Source organism: Phycodurus eques, chromosome 2 (assembly GCF_024500275.1).
Source record: "Phycodurus eques isolate BA_2022a chromosome 2, UOR_Pequ_1.1, whole genome shotgun sequence".
NCBI lineage: Eukaryota > Metazoa > Chordata > Actinopteri > Syngnathiformes > Syngnathidae > Phycodurus > Phycodurus eques.
Genome location: NC_084526.1, coordinates 7,848,783 through 7,870,002, shown reverse-complemented (window position 1 = coordinate 7,870,002; position 21,220 = coordinate 7,848,783). Strand labels below are relative to the sequence as shown.

The window sequence follows — 21,220 nt, the reverse complement described above, 5'->3', positions numbered from 1 at the left end:
CGGTACATTTGCATTTAATCTTTAAGAACTGCTTGTTTTTAAATTAAAATTTAGGTACAATTTTTATTAAACTTTTGTATGATATGCTTGAATAAAATCATTAGGGAGAGGATCTTTTTATCTTCCTATATTCAGGCGCAGTGTTAATGTTCAAACTACAGTATACATAATGTTTCACTGGCTTGCAGAAATATTAAATATACTTTCTAGGAATAAAAGCTGGTGCTGGCTCCTCAGGTTTTCTCCAAGGGGGGAGCAATATAATTGCACTGCAGAATGCAAAGGTATCACCCCAAGTCCAATGAAGTTGGGACGTTGTGTTAAACATAAATAAAAACAGAATACCATGATTTGCAAATCATGTTCAACCTATATTTAATTGAATACACTACAAAGTACAAATATTTAATGTTCAAACTGATAAACTTGATTGTTTTTAGCAAATAATCATTAACTGAGAATTTTATGTCTGCAACACGTTCCAAAAAAGCTGGGACAGGTGGCAAAAAAGACTGAGAAAGCTGAGGAATGCTCATCAAACACCTGTTTGGAACATCCCACAGGTGAACAGGCAAATCGGAACAGGTGGGTGCCATGATTGGGTATAAAAGGAGCTTCCCTGAATTGCTCAGTCATTCACAAGCAAAGATGGGGCGAGGTTCTCCTCTTTGTGCACAAGTGTGTGAGAAAATAGTTGAACAGTTTAAGGACAATGTTCCTCAACGTACAATTGCAAGTAATTTAGGGATTTCATCATCTACGGTCCATAATATCATCAAAAGGTTCAGAGAATCTGGAGAAATCACTGCATGTAAGCGGCAAGGCCGAAAACCAACATTGAATGCCCGTGACCTTTCGATCACCCAGGCGGCACTGCATCAAAAACCGACATCAATGTGTAAAGGATATCACCACATGGGCTCAGGAACACTTCAGAAAACCAATGTCAGTAAATGCAGTTCGGCGCTACATCCGTAAGTGCAACTTGAAACTCTACTATCCAAAGCAAAAGCCATTTATCAACAACACCCAGAAACGCCGCTGGCTTCTCTGGCGCCGCTGGCTTCTCAAGCTCATCCTAAGATGGACTGATGTAAAGTGGAAAAGTGTTCTGTGGTCCGACAAGTCCACATTTCAATTTGTTTTTGGAAATTGTGGACGTCGTGTCCTCTGGGCCAAAGAGGAAAAGAAACATCCAGACTGTTATGGATGCAAAGTTCAAAAGCCAGCATCTGCGATGGTATGGGGCTGTGTTAGTGCCAATGGCATGGGTAACTTACACATCTGTGAAGGCACCATTAATGCTGAAAGGTACATACAGGTTTTGGAGAGGCATATGCTGCCATCCAAGCAACGTCTTTTTTACGGACGCCTCTGCTTATTTCAGCAAGACAATGCCAAACCACATTCTGCACATGTTACAAGAGCGTGGTTTCGTAGTAGAAGAGTGCGGGTACTAGACTGGCCTGCCTGCAGTCCAGACCTGTCTCCCATTGAAAAAGTGTGGCGCATCATGAAGCGTAAAATATGACAACGGAGACCCCCTGAATTGTTGAACAGCTGAAGCTTTACATCGAGCAAGAATGGGAAATAATTTCACCTACAAAGTTTCAACAATTAGTGTCCTCAGTTCCCAAACATTTATTGAATGTTGTTAAAAGAAAAGGTGATGTAACACAGTGGTAAACATGACCCTGTCCCAGCTTTTTTGGAACGTGTTGCAGTCATAAAATTTTTAATTAATGATTATTTGCTAAAAACAGTAAAGTTTATCAGTTTGAACATTAAATATCTTATCTTTGTAGTGCATTCAATTAAATATAGGTTGAACAAGATTTGCAAATCATTGCTTTCTGTTTTTATTTATATTTAACACAACGTCCCAACTTCATTGGACTTGAGGTTATACTTCAAAATTGGCCACCAGATAGTTTGAACCGTTTCCTCCCCATGTTTATAATCAATCCAAGTTTATGATCAACATTTCCCATCATTCCCCAGAAATGACCCTAACACCCAACATCTCTCCTCACTTCTCATCTACAGAGGGCCAATGATTTACATGTCACGATGCATCTCCAACAGCGCTGCATTACTTATCCGAATCAAGAATAAAATATAACTTTAGGTGAGGAGGTGGAGAAAGTTCCACATTCTACTCCTGTTGTAACACATAAGTGACATTTATTTTGTCGACCATTCAACAGACACAGAACTACACACTGACGCGTTTGTTCAAATAAAGGCTCTTCTTATCTTTATTTATCAACATTTCAACTATACAGTTGACGTGAGTAGCATTGTTGTGCCGTCAGACAGTGCATCCAATAATGAAAAAACAGTCAAAGAAATTTACTCTTACCAATGAACCCTTTTCGAGGATTGTAGAAATAACAAAGAAAAGGAACAGACTTTGTTGTGAATTTTCACAACGAAGTCCGTTCCTCTGATACAAGAGTGGCACTTACCAAGGGGAATGCCAACAGCAACATTCACTTACAGTACATTTTCATTGAATTTAATTTCATTTATTGATTTTGTTTTTTGTAAAATTCATGTTTTGTTGGTTGTGCACTCCAGACTGGAAATTAGACAAAAAAGAATAGAGGGGAAAAAAATCAGACAATGAAGGTAAACGAAAGAACTTATACAATAATTAACAAGCTTTATACAATTGTCAATGTATACGCTCCAAATAAAGATGATCCAGCCTTTTTTCACATGCTCTTTTCACACTTGTTAAACTTGTCAGCCACTTCTACAATTATTATGGGAGGTGATTTTAAACTGGCGGCACGGTGTCCGACTGGTTAGAGCATCAGCTTCACAGTTCTGAGGACCCGGATTCAATCTCCGGCCCCGCCTGTGTGGAGTTTGCATGTTCTCCCCGTGCCTGCGTGGGTTTTCTCCGGGCACTCCGGTTTCCTCCCACATCCCAAAAACATGCATTAATTGGAGACTCTAAAATTGCCCGTAGGTGTGACTGTGAGTGTGAATAGTTGTTTGCTTGTATTTGCCCTGCGATTGGCTGGCCTGAACCTGGCAACCGGTTCAGGGTGTACCCAGCCTCCTGCCTGATGACAGCTGAGATAGGCTCCAGCACGCCCGTGACCCTCGTGAGGAGAAGCGGGCGCTAAACCTTACGCTCAAATCTCAAAAATAGTAATCAGCCACAATGCTCCAATATACTAGAACAGTATATGGATGACTTTGGTCTCGTTGACATATGGAGGCTGAAAAAACGTACAAAAAGAGAAGACACATTTTTCTCATCAGTTCACCACTCTTTCTCAAGAATAGATTTCTTTCTTTCAAACATTTCGGCAGCTCAAAGAATTACTCCCAAAATACATCCAATCATCATCAGTGATCACGCACCGATTTCTCTCAATCTAAATGTTGAATCAAATTTGGGACCCCCACCAACATGGCGCTTCAACACGTCCCTATTGAAGGACCCAGATTTTGATTCTTTCGTGAGGAAGGAATGGGATGAGTTTTTGAAATTCAACGACTCCCCAACAATATCCCCATCTCTGTTATGGGTAACCGGGAAAGCTGTTTTGAGAGGTCGAATCCTATCATATTCTTTGTATAAGAAAAAACAAGAACAAAAAGTGGAAAATGGAATTGAGGAAAAGATTAAACACCTCACAGAAGAATATGCAATTAATCCGATAGATACGCTTAGAAACCAACTTCAAAAGCCAAAACATCAGTTAGACGTTATCTTATCAAAAAGAACAGATTTTCTACAACAGTTAAGATACACTAACTAACTAAGTAATAAATCGGGAAAATTCCTTGCGTACCAACTTCAGCGCAATAAAGAAAATCACAGCCATTCAAGATTCAAACGGCAACTGTACACAGTCACCGTAAGAAATAAATGATTTTTTTTAACTATTTTTATAGCAGCTTATACGCATCTTCGAACGACCCAGATCAGAAAGAAATTGAAACTTTTATTAAGGATCTAAACATCCCTCAATTAAATACACAAATTAAAGACAGCATTGATGTTCCTTTAACCATCACAGAATTACATAACGCATTAAAAAATATGCAACCGGGACGGGCGCCTGGCCCGGACGGAATCCCTGTTGAATTCATTAAACATTTTTGACCAATGCTAGCGCCTCTATTTTTCAGAACAGTCAGTGAGATAAAAGATAATGGTAGAATTAGTAGCCATATGAACACAACTTCAATTAAGTTATTACTAAAGCGAGGTAAAGACCCCACTCTCCCGGCAAATTATCGGCCCTTATCACTGATTAATGTAGATATCAAGATTATCTCGAAAGCCCTCGCAGAACACAAAATCAATCTATCAGAACCCAAGTATTCTCTTCAGGCAGTTTTCAAACTCATTGAAACATTTTCACAAATACCAGACTACCGTATTTTCACGACCATAAGGCGCACCGTATTAAAAGGCGCAGTCTCAGTTACGGATTTTGTTATCAATATTTTAATTTATATTTTTTATCGTCAAGAGAAGTAATGCTGCGACCACAACCATCAGTGGTGGGGCGGTGGGCCTCTATTAACCTGCCGCCACTGATAAAATCTCCATCTCCTTTCTGATGAATACTTAAGCCTACTGCGCTACAGTATTTTAATGTTGGTTATGATGGTGGTACTTGGAGAGCCAAGTATTTATTTTAGGTGGTACTTGGTGTGAAAAGTTTGAGAACCATTGCAATCGATAATTGGTACTATGTGAGAGGCTTGCAGTGCCTGTTGGGTAGTTTGAAGTATACTTATGTCTTACCTCATCAAGCTGGTCTTCACCTGGTCGATGTTTTCTCTCAGCATCGTGCTTGTTATCTTAATCAAAACCTTTTCATGCAAATGAGCTGAAGAGATTAAATTCATGTGAGTGGGTGCAAGTGAATGCAACAGATGAAGCGTAATGCACACATTTGAAGATGCTTTGTTCTGTGCTGCTCATGCTGAAAACTGTTTGTAATATAAGGTACAACCCAATAGTTATTTGGTGGTGTTTTTATTTTCCCTCTCCCACTGATATATAAAATGTGATGAGACGGAGACAAGCTTTCAACTTGACGCCGTACTTCAGCTACTGTATAGTCAGTCGAGCTGATTATTGTGACGAGTCTGACATGTTCAAAATGGAAAAAAAAAAAAAAGTTCACAGGCCTTACTGCTACATGGACATCAGAACAAGGACAAACCCCTGTTCAAGGACAGCAATTTTCTTGAAAACATAATAACACAGAAATGCATTACCTAGCCAACTCCCTCCAGCCCCACCATGACACCAACCCCTTGACACTCTTTGTACAATAAGGACAATGTGCAATACATTACACTATAATTCACATAAATGGGGAGGTAGGTCTGCTTGCTGTATGCTATTGTTTGTGTGTTCTCTGCAAATTGTTACTCCTGGGCTTTGCTTTGTAAGATGTGGCAAAAAAAAAAAAAAAAAAAGGTTTTGCTGTACAATTTAAGCTTAGTTTTTAACAATGGGATTTATTTGGAGTTAAAAAATAAAATTATTTAAAAAAAACATTATTGTGAATTTGCCGGCACGGTGAGAGACTAGTTAGCACATCTGCCTCACAGTTCTGGGGACCGGGGTTCAAATCGCGGCCCCGCCTGTGTGGAGTTTGCATGTTCTCCCCGTGCCTGGGTGGGTTTTCTCCGGGCACTCCGGTTTCCTCCTACATCCCAAAAACATGCGTGGTAGGTTGAGTGAAGACTCTAAATTGCCCGTAGGTGTGAATGTGAGTGTGAATGGTTGTTTGTTTCTATGTGCCCTGCGATTGGCTGGCGACCGGTTAAGCGTGTACCCTGCCTCCCGCCCAAAGATAGCTGGGATAGGCTCCAGCAGCCCACACCCGAGTGGATGATAAGCAGTGAAGAAAATGGATGGATGGATTATGGTGTACTTGTAAAGCAGGCTGGTTGGCTTTGTACATTAAGCCTTTGCTACATATCCTATTTTGAAAATAAGGATCAATCAACTTTCATACACTCATTAACTACCTTTTGATAAATAGTGTACATGTACTTGGAAATGTCATGTCACTGATCTTTCCTTTTTTACTTACACTGAAACAAATTATAATAATATATTAATTATATATTATAAATTATATTAATAAAGATGATTCTGATTTTGTCAATTTGCTGTATCGGTGCAGATACAGCCTGTACCCTTCTTTCTATCATTTCATATCACCCTCTTTAAGGTTCCCATTGAAATGGATAATACCAAGTTGTGTTTAGTTAGTTTACATTTATATTTAGATATTAATTTAATACATTTAATATATATATATATTATTGTTTTGTTTAGTAGTGCTAGGTCAATGGGATATGCAGTGGATATAAAAAGTCTCCACACCCCAGTTCAAATGCCACATTTTTGTCACATAAACAAAATGACACCTAAACTTTTTGCCACCTTTAATGTGCCATAACCTTTACAACTGCCATTGGACCATAGCAAAATCTCCCAAAATGTGTTATAATCTGATGAAACCAAGGTTGAACATTTTGGTCATAATTCCCAAAAGTATACTGCGTGTAAACACAACACTGCTTCTCATCAAAAGAACACCATACCTACAGAGAAGCATGGTGGTGGCAGCATCATGTTTTAGAGTTGTTTTCTTTCAGATGGGACTGGGGCCTTAGACAGGGTGGAAGGAATTATGAACAATTTGAAATAGCAGTCAGTGTAATGACAAAACCTTCAGGCTTTTGCTAAAAAAAAAAAAAAAAAAATACAAAATCAGGAAAAGCCTACTAGAACAGCCCAAATTTATTTTGGAGTTAATCTGAGCCACATTAAATGATGGCAGGTGCGTGCTGACTCCCCTTTAACATGAGTTTTAATGTGACTGGCTAATTCTGAACATTCTAGTTATGAGAGGGTGTGCACTATTTTTTTTACTTCCATCACAAAAGTTTTTAAAGCTACTTGAAAAAGATATGATTTTATTCAGGGGTTTTTGGAAAATATGCCCTAATTCCTTCCAAATTATGAAAAAAGAATTGTGACGCTTCATGTTGCAAAACAAACATCATATTGGAATAAGAAAATATCCATCCATCCATTTTCTGTGCTACTTATCCTTACTAGGGTCACGGGTGTGCTGACTTTGGTCATGGGGTACACACTGGACTGGTCATCAGTCAGGGCAGGGCAGAGCAGATACAGTATAGACAAACAACCATTCCCACTCACATTCACAATTTAGTCTTGAATTAACCGACCATGCCTGTTTTTGGATTCTGGGAGGAAACCGGGAGAACATGCAAACTCCACACAGGAATGCCAGAACCCGGATTTGAACCCACGACTTATGAGGTGGATGTGCTAATCAAAATATTGCTTCTAAATGTTCCCTCATTTACTTCTGATATCTTGTGGGAATATGATATGATACCCCTCATTTAACTTAATTTGATCAAGATGCAGACATCAGCTGAATGAACTGCTATTTCTGAGGAGATATGAAATGAAGAGAAAGTCATCGTCTGAACGGGAATACACACAAACAGTACAAAACAACAGGACATCTTAACTAATGCAAGATTGATCTTGATTGAGTCTTTCGTTATTTGTTAATTTTTAACATACTAACCATGCAAATATGTTTCTTTCTGCTCAGAGAATCAATCACAATATCCATCCATTTTCTGAGCCGCTTATCCTCACAAAGGTCACGGGAGTGCTGGAGCCTATCCCAGCTATCATCGGGCAAGAGGCGGGGTACTCCCTGAACTGGTTGCCAGCCAATCGCAGGGCAGATATAAACAAACACCCATTCACGCTCACAGTCACACCTACGGGCAATTTAGAGTCTTCAATTAACCTACCATGCATGTTTTTTGGGATGTGGGAGGAAACCTGAGTGCCCGGAGAAAACCCACGCAGGCATGGGGAGAACATGGAAACTCCACACAGGCGGGATCGGGGATTGAACCCCGGTCCTCAGAACTGTGAGGCAGATGCTCTAACCAGTCTTCCACCGTGCCGCCCAATCACAATATTTTGCATGTAAATTATTTTTTGCAAGCAAAAGCATCCTTCGAAGAATGGAACGGGAGATCGACAGGCGGATCGGTGCAGCGTCTGCAGTGATGCGGACTTTGTATCGGTCTGTTGTGGTAAAGAAGGAGCTAAGCCGAAATGCGAAGCTCTCAATTTACCGGTCGATCTACGTTCCTACCCTCACCTATGGTCACGAGCTGTGGGTCGTGACCGAAAGAACAAGATCCCGGATACAAACGACCGAAATGAGTTTCCTCCGCAGGGTGTCCGGGCTCTCCCTGAGAGATCATCCAGGAGGATCTCAGAGTAGAGCCGCTGCTCCCCCACATTGAGAGGAGCCAGATGAGGTGGCTGGGGCATCTGATTCAGTTGCCTCCCTGGTGAGGTGTTCCGGGCACGTCCCACCGGGAGGAGACCCCGGGGACGACTCAGGACACGCTGGAGAAACTACGTCTTTCGGCTGGCCTGGGAACGCGTCGGGATCCCCCCCGGAAGAGCTGGATGAAGTGGCTGGGGAGAGGGAAGTCTGGGCGTCCCTGCTAAAGCTAAAATGGATGGAAGGATGGAAAAGCACCCTTCATTTTCCTATTAAATCATAAAGCAAGATATCTGACGCGAGCAGAAGCATATCCTTCTTTTTTTATATAAAGTCTTTTTTAGTTGCCTGTACAGCTTTAGCAGAGTCGGGACACATGGCAGTCTCAGCTGTTATGTGACAATCAAAATAATGTCACCAAAATATGTTGCGGCAGATTGATGTCATCCAGACAGGCAGATTAACATCGCTTGCTTCCTTCTTCGATTGTCACGATTGTTGCCCTTTGCATTTTTCACCATCTGTGGTGGTTTTACAGATGTCAGCCAGCCAGGCCACCGGCTTGACGCATTGTGTAATTTGTCAAAATAAGTGACAAGCGTTGCACGGAACACGTGAAATGGAGGCGGATGTAACTCTTAAGCTGCAAAGAGCTGCATACTGGACTTCAAACAAATGGTGGTCATACTTAACAATGACTGTCATTTATTTTTACCATGAGGCACCTTTATTCTGTTACGAGAGACCATACAGTAGTATACTGTAGCTCCATGTGGTTAAGATAACATACAGTAAACTCATAAAGTGACAGCTGATGGTGAATTTGTACTCACAGTGGCCTGCTTTGGAACAAACAGCACGAGAATTATTTCTTTTTAAACTGTCCAAGCTCTGTAACGTCTTCCATTAGATTGATTTGTGACCCACTCCGGGGGAACATACACTGGTGAAGCACAATCCATAGCATGATGCCTTCATCCATCTTGCCCCCCTTAAAGTCTCTGAGCCTTTTCGACAGATGGACCTGCTGCATGTGTTCCATCCTAACTCGCAGTCCTCCATGAATGTTTGTCATAACCAAAACAAAATGAACGAATGAAACACATGCAGGAAGTGAAGCCAAATTCCAAACAGCGGAATGCTCTGCAACTTTTGGCAGCCATTTATTCCTCCTTTTATTTTTTTTCATTTTCTCTCTTCTACAACAAAATGAAGCAGATCATAAGCTGAACCCTGTGGATGGTTTTCCTGGCGAGGCTATAACCACACAAAGTAAAGGTCACCATCTAAACTTTGCAGAGACTCCAAAGATATTTGACCTTCAAGTAATGGGTCTTTGAGATCAACAAGATATATTTTTGCCCTCTAATCTCGAGATCAAAAATGCTAATGACGTGGCAAAATAATAGGCTAAAAAAGCAGACTATAGTTTAAAAATACAGTGGCACCACTGGCAATCCATTTTGGGATGCTGTTCCACATCTTTCCCCTTTGGAAATCAAGAAAAAAACTTCATTAACTAATGTTTTGAGTAACATTGTGTTCAGTACCCCCTGGATATTCAAGCTTCTGCATTCGCAATTTCACCGAATTGCAAATGTTTTGAGGGAACCTAACCGCTCTTTATTAGTGGGAAACCCCGCCTATTCACTTTTTTTTTTCATGGCAAAAATACTATCTACAGTGTGTTTGTAACTGTTTGAATTGAGAAATTAAATGAGCCTCTTGCCTATCCATCCATCCATCCATCCATTTTCTGAGCCGCTTCTCCTCACTAGGGTCGCAGGTGTGCTGGAACCTATCCCAGCTATCATCGGGCAGGAGGCGGGGTATATATACCCTGAACTGGTTGCCAGCCAATCGCAGAGCCTCTTGCCTAGTGTTTCGTATTAAAGTTTGTGGTATATTCATGGTTTAAGATATATAATATATGGCCAATTATAATAACCTTTTGGTTGACTCTATTCTAGTCCTTTTCCCTATCCCCGATGAATTGCGGAGATCCACTCTGTCATTAAAGTATAAAAACAAGATAACCTTTGTTGTTTAATGCTGAATGAGAGTTGAGGGCATCCCATTAAGACTTACTTATCAAACAAGTGTTAAAAAAAGTCAATGGCTATTGCAGTTATTGTAAAACATAAAAACAATTAGATGTGATTCGGTAATTTGACCTCAGTGGCTCGACTTTGGAGGTTCCACTATAGACGGCCTAATTTAGGCAGGCATGCACGCACACGCACACACACACACACACGCACACATACACACACACACAATACATTTGCGGCTGAGCCTTCCTACACAAAAAGTGAGCTTTTGTAGTGATCCACTGGAGCACAGATGCTGTTGCAGCCTCTGGCCTGTAAAACATTGGCTTCTCTCATCACTACTTCCACAGCTGGGTACTAGTGACCTCGGGGTGTCATGGAGATATGTGTGTAAGTGTGTGCGTGTGAGTGACTGACAGTGAGGACACATGGACAATAAACGATGACAGAACCTTTATATAGTCAGAGCTTGGCAGGAGCAAAAGGCCAGTGGGGAAAACTTTGGAAAAGTGGCAAGGAGGGAGGATAAACACAGACATGAACATTTTAAAGTATTTGATTACAATTTAGGTCAAGCGATCATTTTGATGGTTAACTAGCAGGCAGTACTCGGGTGTGAGATACTGTTTGTTGACAAAGTAATCTGGGACACAGGCTGCGGTGTCCGCCAGTATGTCTAAGGGTTCTATATGAGAACAGTTGGGAAGTCACTCTTTTGTAGACGCTCATGTCTGGAAGATTGTATTATATTTAGTATAACAGTGAACTTTGATTGGGAGAGGCAATAAACAGCTTGAAGTAAGAACTTGGCCCTTTTTTTCCTGAAATTTTTTCTCTTTTTGGCAAACAAACTGCTGCTTGTTGTGAAGTTCGCTGACACCAGCTAGCACTCCATTCTCAAATTCTTGCTCGCAAGTCAAAGCAAAAAAATTAAATAAATCGTCTGTATCTGGAAAACCTCTTAAGTTGGGTCAGTCGGAAGTTGAGGGACCACTGGAAATTATTCTTCATCTTAAAATATGATACAAGGGCTACAAGAACCTATTAAAAGTTTTCTCAGGGTGCAGAATATTGGAAAGGTTGGGAACTGCTGCAGTGAACGTAAAACATACAGAAAGCTGACCTGTTTTGCTTTAATACCACATCATTTCAGTGAATTATCAGGTGGACCCAGGCTATATCACGGGTAATACCTCAGGTGTGTTCCGGTTGTGGCTGCGCATTGTGTGTGTGGGTGTTGCGTGACTGAGCCCATTAATGCATGGCCGCGCACTGTTGAATAACTACATGGAGGAACTGGCAAATCGAGTTGGGGGAAGGTTTAAGGATGGACTGAGACTTGGTGACAGAGGAGGTAGCAGCCTGCCTGGATTAACTGCTCAAAATGACACGTTTGGGATATAATATAGCCTGCCCCCCTTGCATTATTTACACTCGATAAACTGATATGGTGAAGCCAGCCCACCAGAGAGACATGGAATTGAGCTAGCGGGGATGGCGAACTATCAGTGTTTATTTGGACGTACAGAGAAGCAAACATGCGGAGTCCCAGTTCAGTCGAAGCACAGAATGCTAATGAAATCTGGTCGTTAGGTTTGGAGCAAACAAGTTATTACATCTGTTAATATTATTTTCTTTGTAGTGTTTGTTTTATTGATCCGTTTATATTGTAGGGTGAATGTTGCTACATTGCTACAGTATTTTTAATTATCCTTAAATTATTGAATATTCACAAGCACCTTTACCTTATGGGAAAATGACTGGCTTGTGTACATTAGAGGTGCTTGAGCTTTCAGAACTGCAGTTAGAGGAATGTGGTAAATCCAATACAGATCATGACAAATGCAAGATCCGAAACAACTACAAGGTATTCGACTGGACATCCTCCATTTTTTTTAATGATCCATACAATACCTTACTAGGACTCTAACAATGCACCAAAGTTCATATTAAATTTGTATCTCGATTTCTGACCCACAATCAGCTTTTTTATAAATAAATTAATATAATGAATGGCATTTTTTATGTATTATATTTATATTATTCATAATTTATTAAGATAATAAATACATTGCTCAGATTAGACTGCCTGTGTTTTCTTCCATGCCCTACAATTAATTTCGGAATGGTTTCTTTGAAGGTGCATTGACATGTTCGATGTGACTTGGAGAAGTTATGGCAAATATTCTGGGTCTCGCCGACTGTGCGATTCCCATCTCTGTTCTCAACCGGGTAGCCGAAATGCTCCCATAGTGCTGACCTAAATGATCTCGGAGGGGCCGCAATTTTAGTGTTTTTAATAGTAAGAGCCATTTTTCTTCATTTCCTCCAATCAGCTTTGCGTAGTTGAACACAATAAGCATTAACGGTAGCCACAGTTTTGCTCACTCCGGGCAGATGACTGTCACAGGGAAAAGTAGTCACATGACACACAGTTGGGGGTGGCCTGCGGAAGAAATGTATTCTCAATCTAGGTTTATGTTTTTTTTTTTTTTTATTAACTTGAAATAATAATTATTATTATCATTATAATAGTCACTGATGGTGTAGTGGTACACTCGCCTGACTTTGGTGCAGGCAGCGTGGGTTCAGTTCCCACTCAGTGACGGTGTGAATGTGAGTGCGAACGGTTGTCCGTGTCTATATGTGCCCTGTGATTGACTGGCGACCAATTCAGGGTGTAGTCTGCCTTTCGCCCGAAGTCAGCCGGGATAGGCTCCAGCATCCCGCGACCCTAACCAGGATAAGCAGTGTTGAAAATGGAATGGATCATTATAATAAGTTTGGTAGCATTGTGACCTTATGAAGGCACAAACAAAGTTGAAAGGGGAATATTGCAGGTCTGCCATTGCAAAGACGACACAAGCTTGTGTCTTAGAGTATCACGATTTTCAGTTTAAATTATGTATTGTTAATGCCCTCACATGTAGCCTACCATAGAAGTAAATTGTTCATAAAAGTAATCAGGTGCGAGTAGGAAAGTTATTCATGGTTTCAGTGCCTTAGGCTTTGTAATTTCTAATGTAAATGTTTTGGCTATATTGTAATGCGATATTTGCAATTTAAACATTAACTTAACATTGAAAGAAAGAAAAATCTCATGCTAACAATTTGGAAAGTAATTGCAAGGCTTTTGGGAACATAGCTTAAGTTATTTTATGAGGTTTTAAAGTTGTTTTCCTTATTTTTCTTTAAACTTCTACATCTCACAATCTGTAGAATCTTATGTTCCCCTCAGCTTGAAATATTACTGGTAGTTGCACCACAAAACATTATGTTCTTTATTTAAGGTTGTTCAGAATTGTGTGTTTTGAAACTGTAAAGCACATAAGCTCTTATTCATGTTCAAGTCTTTGATTTCCCTTGAAACAAAAAATAATTGTTTTACTGGAGATAACAGACTTCCGCACACACACACACACACACACAAAATCATTACTACAGGTCCATGCTGTTCTATCTGTATCTCCTGCTTAAACCTCCACCAGCCAGCTTCCACAGTTAGCCTGACTCCCTTCTCACTGGCTTCAACAAGCAACAGTAACGTGTTATCAGACAATATTGTAAGCGTTCACAACATCAGCAGATAGATTAAAACACTGAATGGTGGAGACAGCACCTTCGGCCAAAATCAATAGCATACTACGTACTCAGCTGATATCAAACATTAAGAGATAATGCTGCATTGATTGCAATGCAGGTGGTGCAACCATTGAGTCTCAGCTAAAGATCTGTTTGCATGTAAGTATACAAGTGTGTGTGTGTGTGTGTGTGTGTGCGTGTTTGTGTTTGTGTGTGTGTTTGTGTGTGTGTGTGTGTGTGATTGTGTGGTTGACACTCACCCATAAGCGGTGTTGCTGGCCCTTTTACTTGCTGCCCGGGAGCGACTTGACTTGAGCTCTCCACTCATGCTCGTGTCTGCAAGCATGAGCAACTCATTAGTTTCATACTGATACACTAAGAGAGACATCACACCGCTCAGTGTGGCTTCACAGCACTATAGTAGAGATTACAAATATTATACAATATCTAGTTTGTGCTTAAAAGTGCCATCTTCTAAGTAAACAATATTTTTGCTCCGGAGTGTTTTCCCTATAGTTGTGAAGTACCTAGCGTTTGGCAGAGGTACATTGGAATCGTTTTCTCCAGACCAAAATGGAAAATGCTTGTCCTATGTCATGCTCCATGAAGCAGGAAGTAGCCTGCGAACTTAGAAATGCATGGACAAGCACAGACGAGGTGTATCTTTTGTTCGACAAATGTATTTTTCACTTTCGTCGTTTGAGTCTCCATGTGACCATTTATACCCCACACGACTGTCAAAAGTCTTGTTTCCACCAAATTACTGTTCCCCATGGACATGGTACAGCATTTTTTTCCATTGTTAAGGGTCCAGCAGCTAACCTGAACCATCCCATTTTTCACTACACTTTTGTTGCAGAGGTATGGCTTGTGGAGGGTAGACCTAGACACACTGCCTTCTTATTCATTCGTCAATGAAGAAGCCTCTGCCTTAACGTTGAATGAATTGAATGGGAAGAAAACAAATCTGTCTCATTTCTTCTTTCCATTAGTTTGCGATCAGAAAATTAAAATATGACTCACATTTATTTATTTTGGCTCAGATAAAAACAAAAGAGAGAAGAGAGTAGAAAAATGAAAAATTGAAATTTTTTTATTTAAACATTTTATTTGTGTTCACGTGACCCATACATTTGGTTTGAACTTTTGTTTGTTTGCAAGTAATCTGAGTGTGTGTGTTAGACTTAAAAACAAAAACAAAAAGATAATGAGTCACTATTTCATTTTTTTATTTTTTTTTTTTTATTGGAATAGAAAAGGGCACGAAAGAATGATTCGTAGAACCAAAAAGCACCATGCAGTTGAAATAAAATGGAGGGAGATCTGCTAAAATACAGTAAGACAAACGCTAATCTTCTTTTAAACTTGTGTTTAACTTTGTTTAACAGTCCGAGTTGGACTGAATGCCATTCACTTTTTAGCCACTGTGAAATGGTGCATTTGTAAATCAACAGACATGGCTTGAAGCATGCAAAACACTAAGATAACTCATCTGTGACTGTAACATCATGTAATAGGTGCGTCAGAGAAGTTACGGGACATGGTGTCAAAAAAGATATACAGTGTTGCCTTGACAGAAAAGTGACCTGACTTAAAGTTTTTCGAGAATGACATGTAGTGTATTTCAAATAACCACATAACTTTGCCTTAAAGCCTGCTAGCTTAATGCTAACACAAAATGGGAAACGCCCATTGTACTGGTATGTGTGCCAGACACGTTAACCATATGGATATTTGAACACCAGTCCAGGAACTTCTCTGACACACCTTGTTCAAACAATTGCTGATCATTTTTAGAATAGAATACGACTTTAGCTGTGCCACAGGGACATTCTGAAAATTAAATGTACAACTATGGGGAATCACTGCACACAGCTCCCAAAAGTACCATTAGCACGTATGCTAATGCTAACACAAAATGAGGTATGTCCTAGTTTCTCCATCAATATTAGAGGCATTTGTTGTTTTTTATTCTAATGATGTCAATAACTGTTAGCCACCATTTAACATGCTAATGAGATAAGGGGCTTTTAAGTCTGTTCGGGGTTGTCCTTCACATTCACCTTCTATCACTTACCGTTGATTAGGCTTGCCGTCGTGAGCCAGCTGTTCACCTTTTGTTTTTGCCGCCTGCCATTACATCACTACTATCCATCTTTAATCTTTGTCTGCCTTTTCTTTACATGTACAACTCTGAGAACAATACAATTGGCCAAATATCAATAAGCAGTTTGCACTTCATAACATGCCAACAAACTCAGCATTGACATCACACGACACTCTCTGCTGCTCGTAGCTTTGTCTCAATTTACCAAAAGAGTGTAGGAAAGGGGATGATGAGAGGAGAGGAGAGAAAGACATGGACAGATGGGTGCTGGATGGAGTGTGACTGGGACAACTGCACATTTCCACTCACACAGTGCAGCACTCAAATGACTGTGAGCTACAATTAATTAAGTGTGGTTTGCAAATGTGTGGACAAAAACACATGTCTGTGCCTTTGCCTAGCACAGCAGTGATACATTTGGAATACTATGAGGCTTAATAGAGGTGACCTGCTGGGCGACTTCTCTGTTTCTCCTCTGGTGCATCAGCCTTGCTGACATCTGAGCCTTAGGTGCATGAAGATGACTATTGCATTAAAGAGGCCAGCAACGAATACACAATAAAATATCATTGTTTGTTTAAAACACCTATGTGCTTACCAAGGTCATTTTAGTAAACATTAAAACCGCATACTGTGATTTTGTTATGCCTCATCATGTGGCTTAAACCACATGGGGACCTTGTTAAGTCCGGTGCAAAACAGAAAGGTGTTTCTAATGCACTACAATATTAAATTAAGTACACCCCTACATCTAATGAGAGCAAATACGAGTGCTGTAGATATATATATATATATATATATATATATATATATATATATATATATATATATAAACTCAACTGAACTTAACACTTTAATAGTCGTCTACGTTAATTATTATATTCTACACTCTGATAAAAGAATAGTAATTGAAAAATGAGGAAAAAGTCGTAATTTTAACAAATGAATGCCATACAGTGTATTTATCACATATCGTAATATATTTGTTAAAAGCACTTCTGTTTAATGATCGAACAAACCAAACCGAAAGAAATTTCAATTAGTGTGTTTCTCAGGAAAAGACAAATATTTTCATCATCCCATTAAAGCACAGGTGTCAAACTTGTGGCCCGGGGGCCACATCCGGCCCGCCACGTCATTTTATGTGGCCTGCGAAAGTAAATCAAAATTGCTCATTGTGTTCTGGTGTAATACCATTGAGATATTTCCAAGCATTTTTTTTGTTCCCAATCCCCCTTTGAAAAGAAATGTCATAGTTGAAGAACATCTTTTATAGGCTTCTGATTTCAAAACTGGCTATTCATCAATGTGTTGTGTACACTTTATGTAATTAGAATATATGTGGTAATCTTTCTTTTATATGGGTTCACAGTCGTAGCGGCCCTTCGAGGGAAGTCATAACTACGATGTGGCCCGTGACAAAAATGAGTTTGACACCCCTGCATTAAAGTGAAAAAAAAACCCCCACTGGATTCTTGATTTCATTGTCTGTGACTTGTATATAGTTATAAATAGGTTAATATATCATCTTAATGCTGGTATCCATTTATTATTGGAATATTACAACTTTATTCTCATAAAATTACACGTTTGCGTCAATTATCACCATAAGTTGTCTTTAATACTTCCACATTTTACAACAAAACATTTGATATTTTCCATTGACCTTTATCGTCATTGTATTAAATAGATGTTATGCTGTTAGGGAATGTATATGTGTCAAGCTCCCCTCCTTTTTTTTTTTTTCAAAATAAATTAACGCCTAGCAGGGACTCCTGCAAAATATTTAATATGATTATGTAAATACAATATACTGTACATTATCAGAATGTCTTGTTTTGTCACATAACTTGTTGACAATAAAACCATTTTTTAAATTGAGTATCATTTAAGCGTATTTAACACACTGTAGTTAGCAGAGCGGTGTGTGGGACAAGCCGAAATCATGTACATCCAATAAAATAAAAGTGGTATAAAATGAAGGAAACACATTTTAGGAGACTTCTCATTGTACTGGTATGTGTGCAAATGTTGGGCCACTTACAATAAAACCTCAGAGTTTCATTATTCGGCTACATTTTCAGTCATTCTGATTGAGTGATTCTGATAAGGATACCAAAGGTGTATTGACCCATTTGTTTCCCATGCCGTAACCGAAATTAGATTAGATTAAATCTCATTAGATTTGTTTTATGAGTGTACATGCTGAGATGTTGGTTTTTGGTTCAGTTATGTTTTTCTAAATAAATAAAAAAACAACAACACTCCCGTATGACTCCTTGCTTAATTGGAAACCATAAAGGGCAGACTGCTTGTTTTCAAACCTCTGCAAGGCCTATAAACATTTTCAAATCAATCATGGTGATAATGCAGGGGGCATCGTTTTGTTTTGTCTGGTGGATCGGCACTAAAGTTCAGATGCTGTTTATGATTGTAGTATCAACTCTCATGTGAGTTTGTGTGTGTGTTCTCCACGCCTCCCTTCAAATACTATAAATAATATGTTGATATAATGGCTCATTGCTTGTTAATGTGTATATGTGTAATTTGAACATTGATGCAATACGTGTTTTCTATACATGGTCTTTTTGTGATTTGAAATTGAAGCTTTTAAGAAAACCTACAGTCTAGGCTTTAAGTCTGAGATATAATAAGATAGTAACACCATCGTTTTTCCGTATACACGAAGGATTCAATCATTTCTACTTCCTCAGAAGACCATCAGTTAGCCGAAGCAAAAATCATCATCGCTGATTTCTCCTTCCTGGCGGCACTCAAGACAGCTAACTTTACTGTCAGGTTTAATCAACTAACCCTTAATTTATTACCTTACTAGTAGATGCAGCTTCAATTCTATTTATGAGAAACATTTCAAGACTGTAATGCTCTGAAAAAATCCGTTTTGGGAATTTGTGCACATGCATCTTCCTTTTATTTGAAATGTTTTTTACTTTTACAAAAACACGCACACACACACTTGCACACGCACGCACATACGCATGCACACACAAATGCGTAAAAGCTAAAAATTGCCACTGTTTGCTTATTAATCTGTGCACTTTGAAGTCACTGATGTGTGGGAGATGAAATAATAATACAGAATGATCAGATAAAAAAAAGTCTGACTTATGTTTCCATTATCGCTCCTCCTTCATGTTTCATGCATTGGTTAGAACGCTACTCTTTATTCTTACATAATTTCTAATTATCTGTTTTTTTTTTAATAAATGGAGCATTGAAATTACATTCATTCTAAAAGGCGACTGACCCAATTTTTGTTTTGTAGTCCCACTTACATATGCAGTGTGTATTTTCTCCAAAAAAGAATGTACTGCCATTCATTACCCACACACCCCCCAAAAAGAAGAACCCATAAAATAATTATGAATCATTTCAATGAAGATTACATAATTCACTTGCTCTACTGTTGGCTCCTCATCACAATGGGAGTAACTTTGCTAAAACTCTAAAACAATGTGCATAATTAATTTGGATTCTTTCATTTCTTTATATTAAAAATACAAATTAATTTCGGTTTCCTAAAAGCTGCTTGGTACTCTAGCCTCCTCTTTTTAAACTTTAATGTATCCTAATGTGTATTAAAAAGTCACACATGGCCTACACATGTGAAATGAACAATTACATGATGATGATGAACAAGCATGCATGCGCCTTTTGTCTTGTTGCATTTGTTTTCTGTACTTGAACCTATAGACAGACCAGATTCAAGTCTGCAGCATTGTTTATAGGCCTAATTCTAATTTTCATTCTCAGGTCAAAATTCAGAGTTAAATAGGTATCATTTCAATCATAAAGACTGCATATGGTATTGGAAGATAAGCGTTGTTATAAGCACATATCCTAAAGATATTTTTCATCTACATGCAAGACTCTGCGTAACATGATGTTTTTTTCACTTTGCTGCAGCCTTTTCTGGCTTTGCGACGAAAGCGTTGCTCGTCAGTCCTGCAAAAGTTGTAGCTGCGCTATAAAAATGTGCTCACACATTAGGCACTCTCTTTATTGTGGTCATTTCTCGAAAGAAAAGCTTTGATTCCTCCCCAGGGCTGCACTACTATATAATATATGTAATTAAAGCTACAATAAGCCTTTAAGCACAGTGAGCCTGCTGACCTTGCCGATGTAAGACACAGGTTGGGCTCAGAATCACCTCGTTTACCATCATAAACTCCAAACCTCCAGTGATAAAGTATCATATTGTTGTCAGATTAGGATACCGTGAACATATGAGGAAAACCAGTCAGGGTTACAAGTGAAGGAAGGTTGCATAGCATGAAACTAAGGAAGAAAAGGAACAAATAAGATTTATATGAGAGATTCTCTTTTTCCCCTTTCTTTCTGAAACACGGTGATGCATGCAAACATCCAATAACACACAAAAGAACACACAAGACACCAAATATAAATAAAGATACACTCACATCTTGGGCTGAACAGGGTCATAACAGATGCGAAACAAGCAGGAGGCTGAGATAAAAGATGCTCACTGAGGACCTCTTTGCTCATGCGGTTGACTGACTGCTGAGATACTACTGAGTCAGTGTCAAGCCAGCGACAGAGGCACCACTGGGATGTACCAAATGTTTGACTCTGGCAGGGGTGGAGAGGGGCGCACTGGGCTGCTCCATTAGAGGGCTGAGTGCGCGTGGCTGGTTTTCACTCGGCAACAGGAGCATGGATGACAACACAGCTTTGTTGCCACTCTCACTTCACTTTCACTTCTGCTGAAGCCATACAATTTATACTAAACAAAATGAGAGACAAAAAAAGGTCAAGCAGAGGGATTCAGGGCCTTTGAAATTGCACATGAAGGCTGCACAATCTCTATGATCTTCTAATGATGACATCATTGGTATTGAGTCTCCAATCCACCGGTGTCAAACTAGTGGCCCGGGGGCCAGATCCGGCCCGCCACGTCATTTATGTGGGCCTCGAGAGTGTGCATCGACTTTGTGTGTCTAGCTAAAATACCAAATTCCAAATTGTCTCCACTTTTAAAAATATTGAGATATTTCAAGCATTTTTTGTTATCAACCCCACTTTTAAAATAAAATTGATTCATACTGTAGTTGAACAGTTTTTACTGGCTTTCGATTTCAAAAGTAATT

The 21,220-nt window shown here is 39.4% G+C and overlaps 1 protein-coding gene across 1 annotated transcript in view; it reads right to left on the bottom strand.

Moving 5' to 3' along the window:
* si:dkey-234i14.2 (RNA-binding Raly-like protein) overlaps positions 1–20,641 on the bottom strand; it is a 58,917-nt gene extending 38,276 nt beyond the window's left edge. The window contains exons 1-2 of the mRNA XM_061701066.1: positions 20,534–20,641; positions 14,245–14,320 (exon numbers count right to left, since the gene is read on the bottom strand). Of these exons, the coding sequence (XP_061557050.1) occupies positions 14,245–14,320; positions 20,534–20,618 (161 nt within the window). The 5' untranslated portion in view covers positions 20,619–20,641. The remainder of the gene's footprint in view (positions 1–14,244; positions 14,321–20,533) is intronic.
* Between the last annotated feature and the right edge of the window lie 579 nt (positions 20,642–21,220).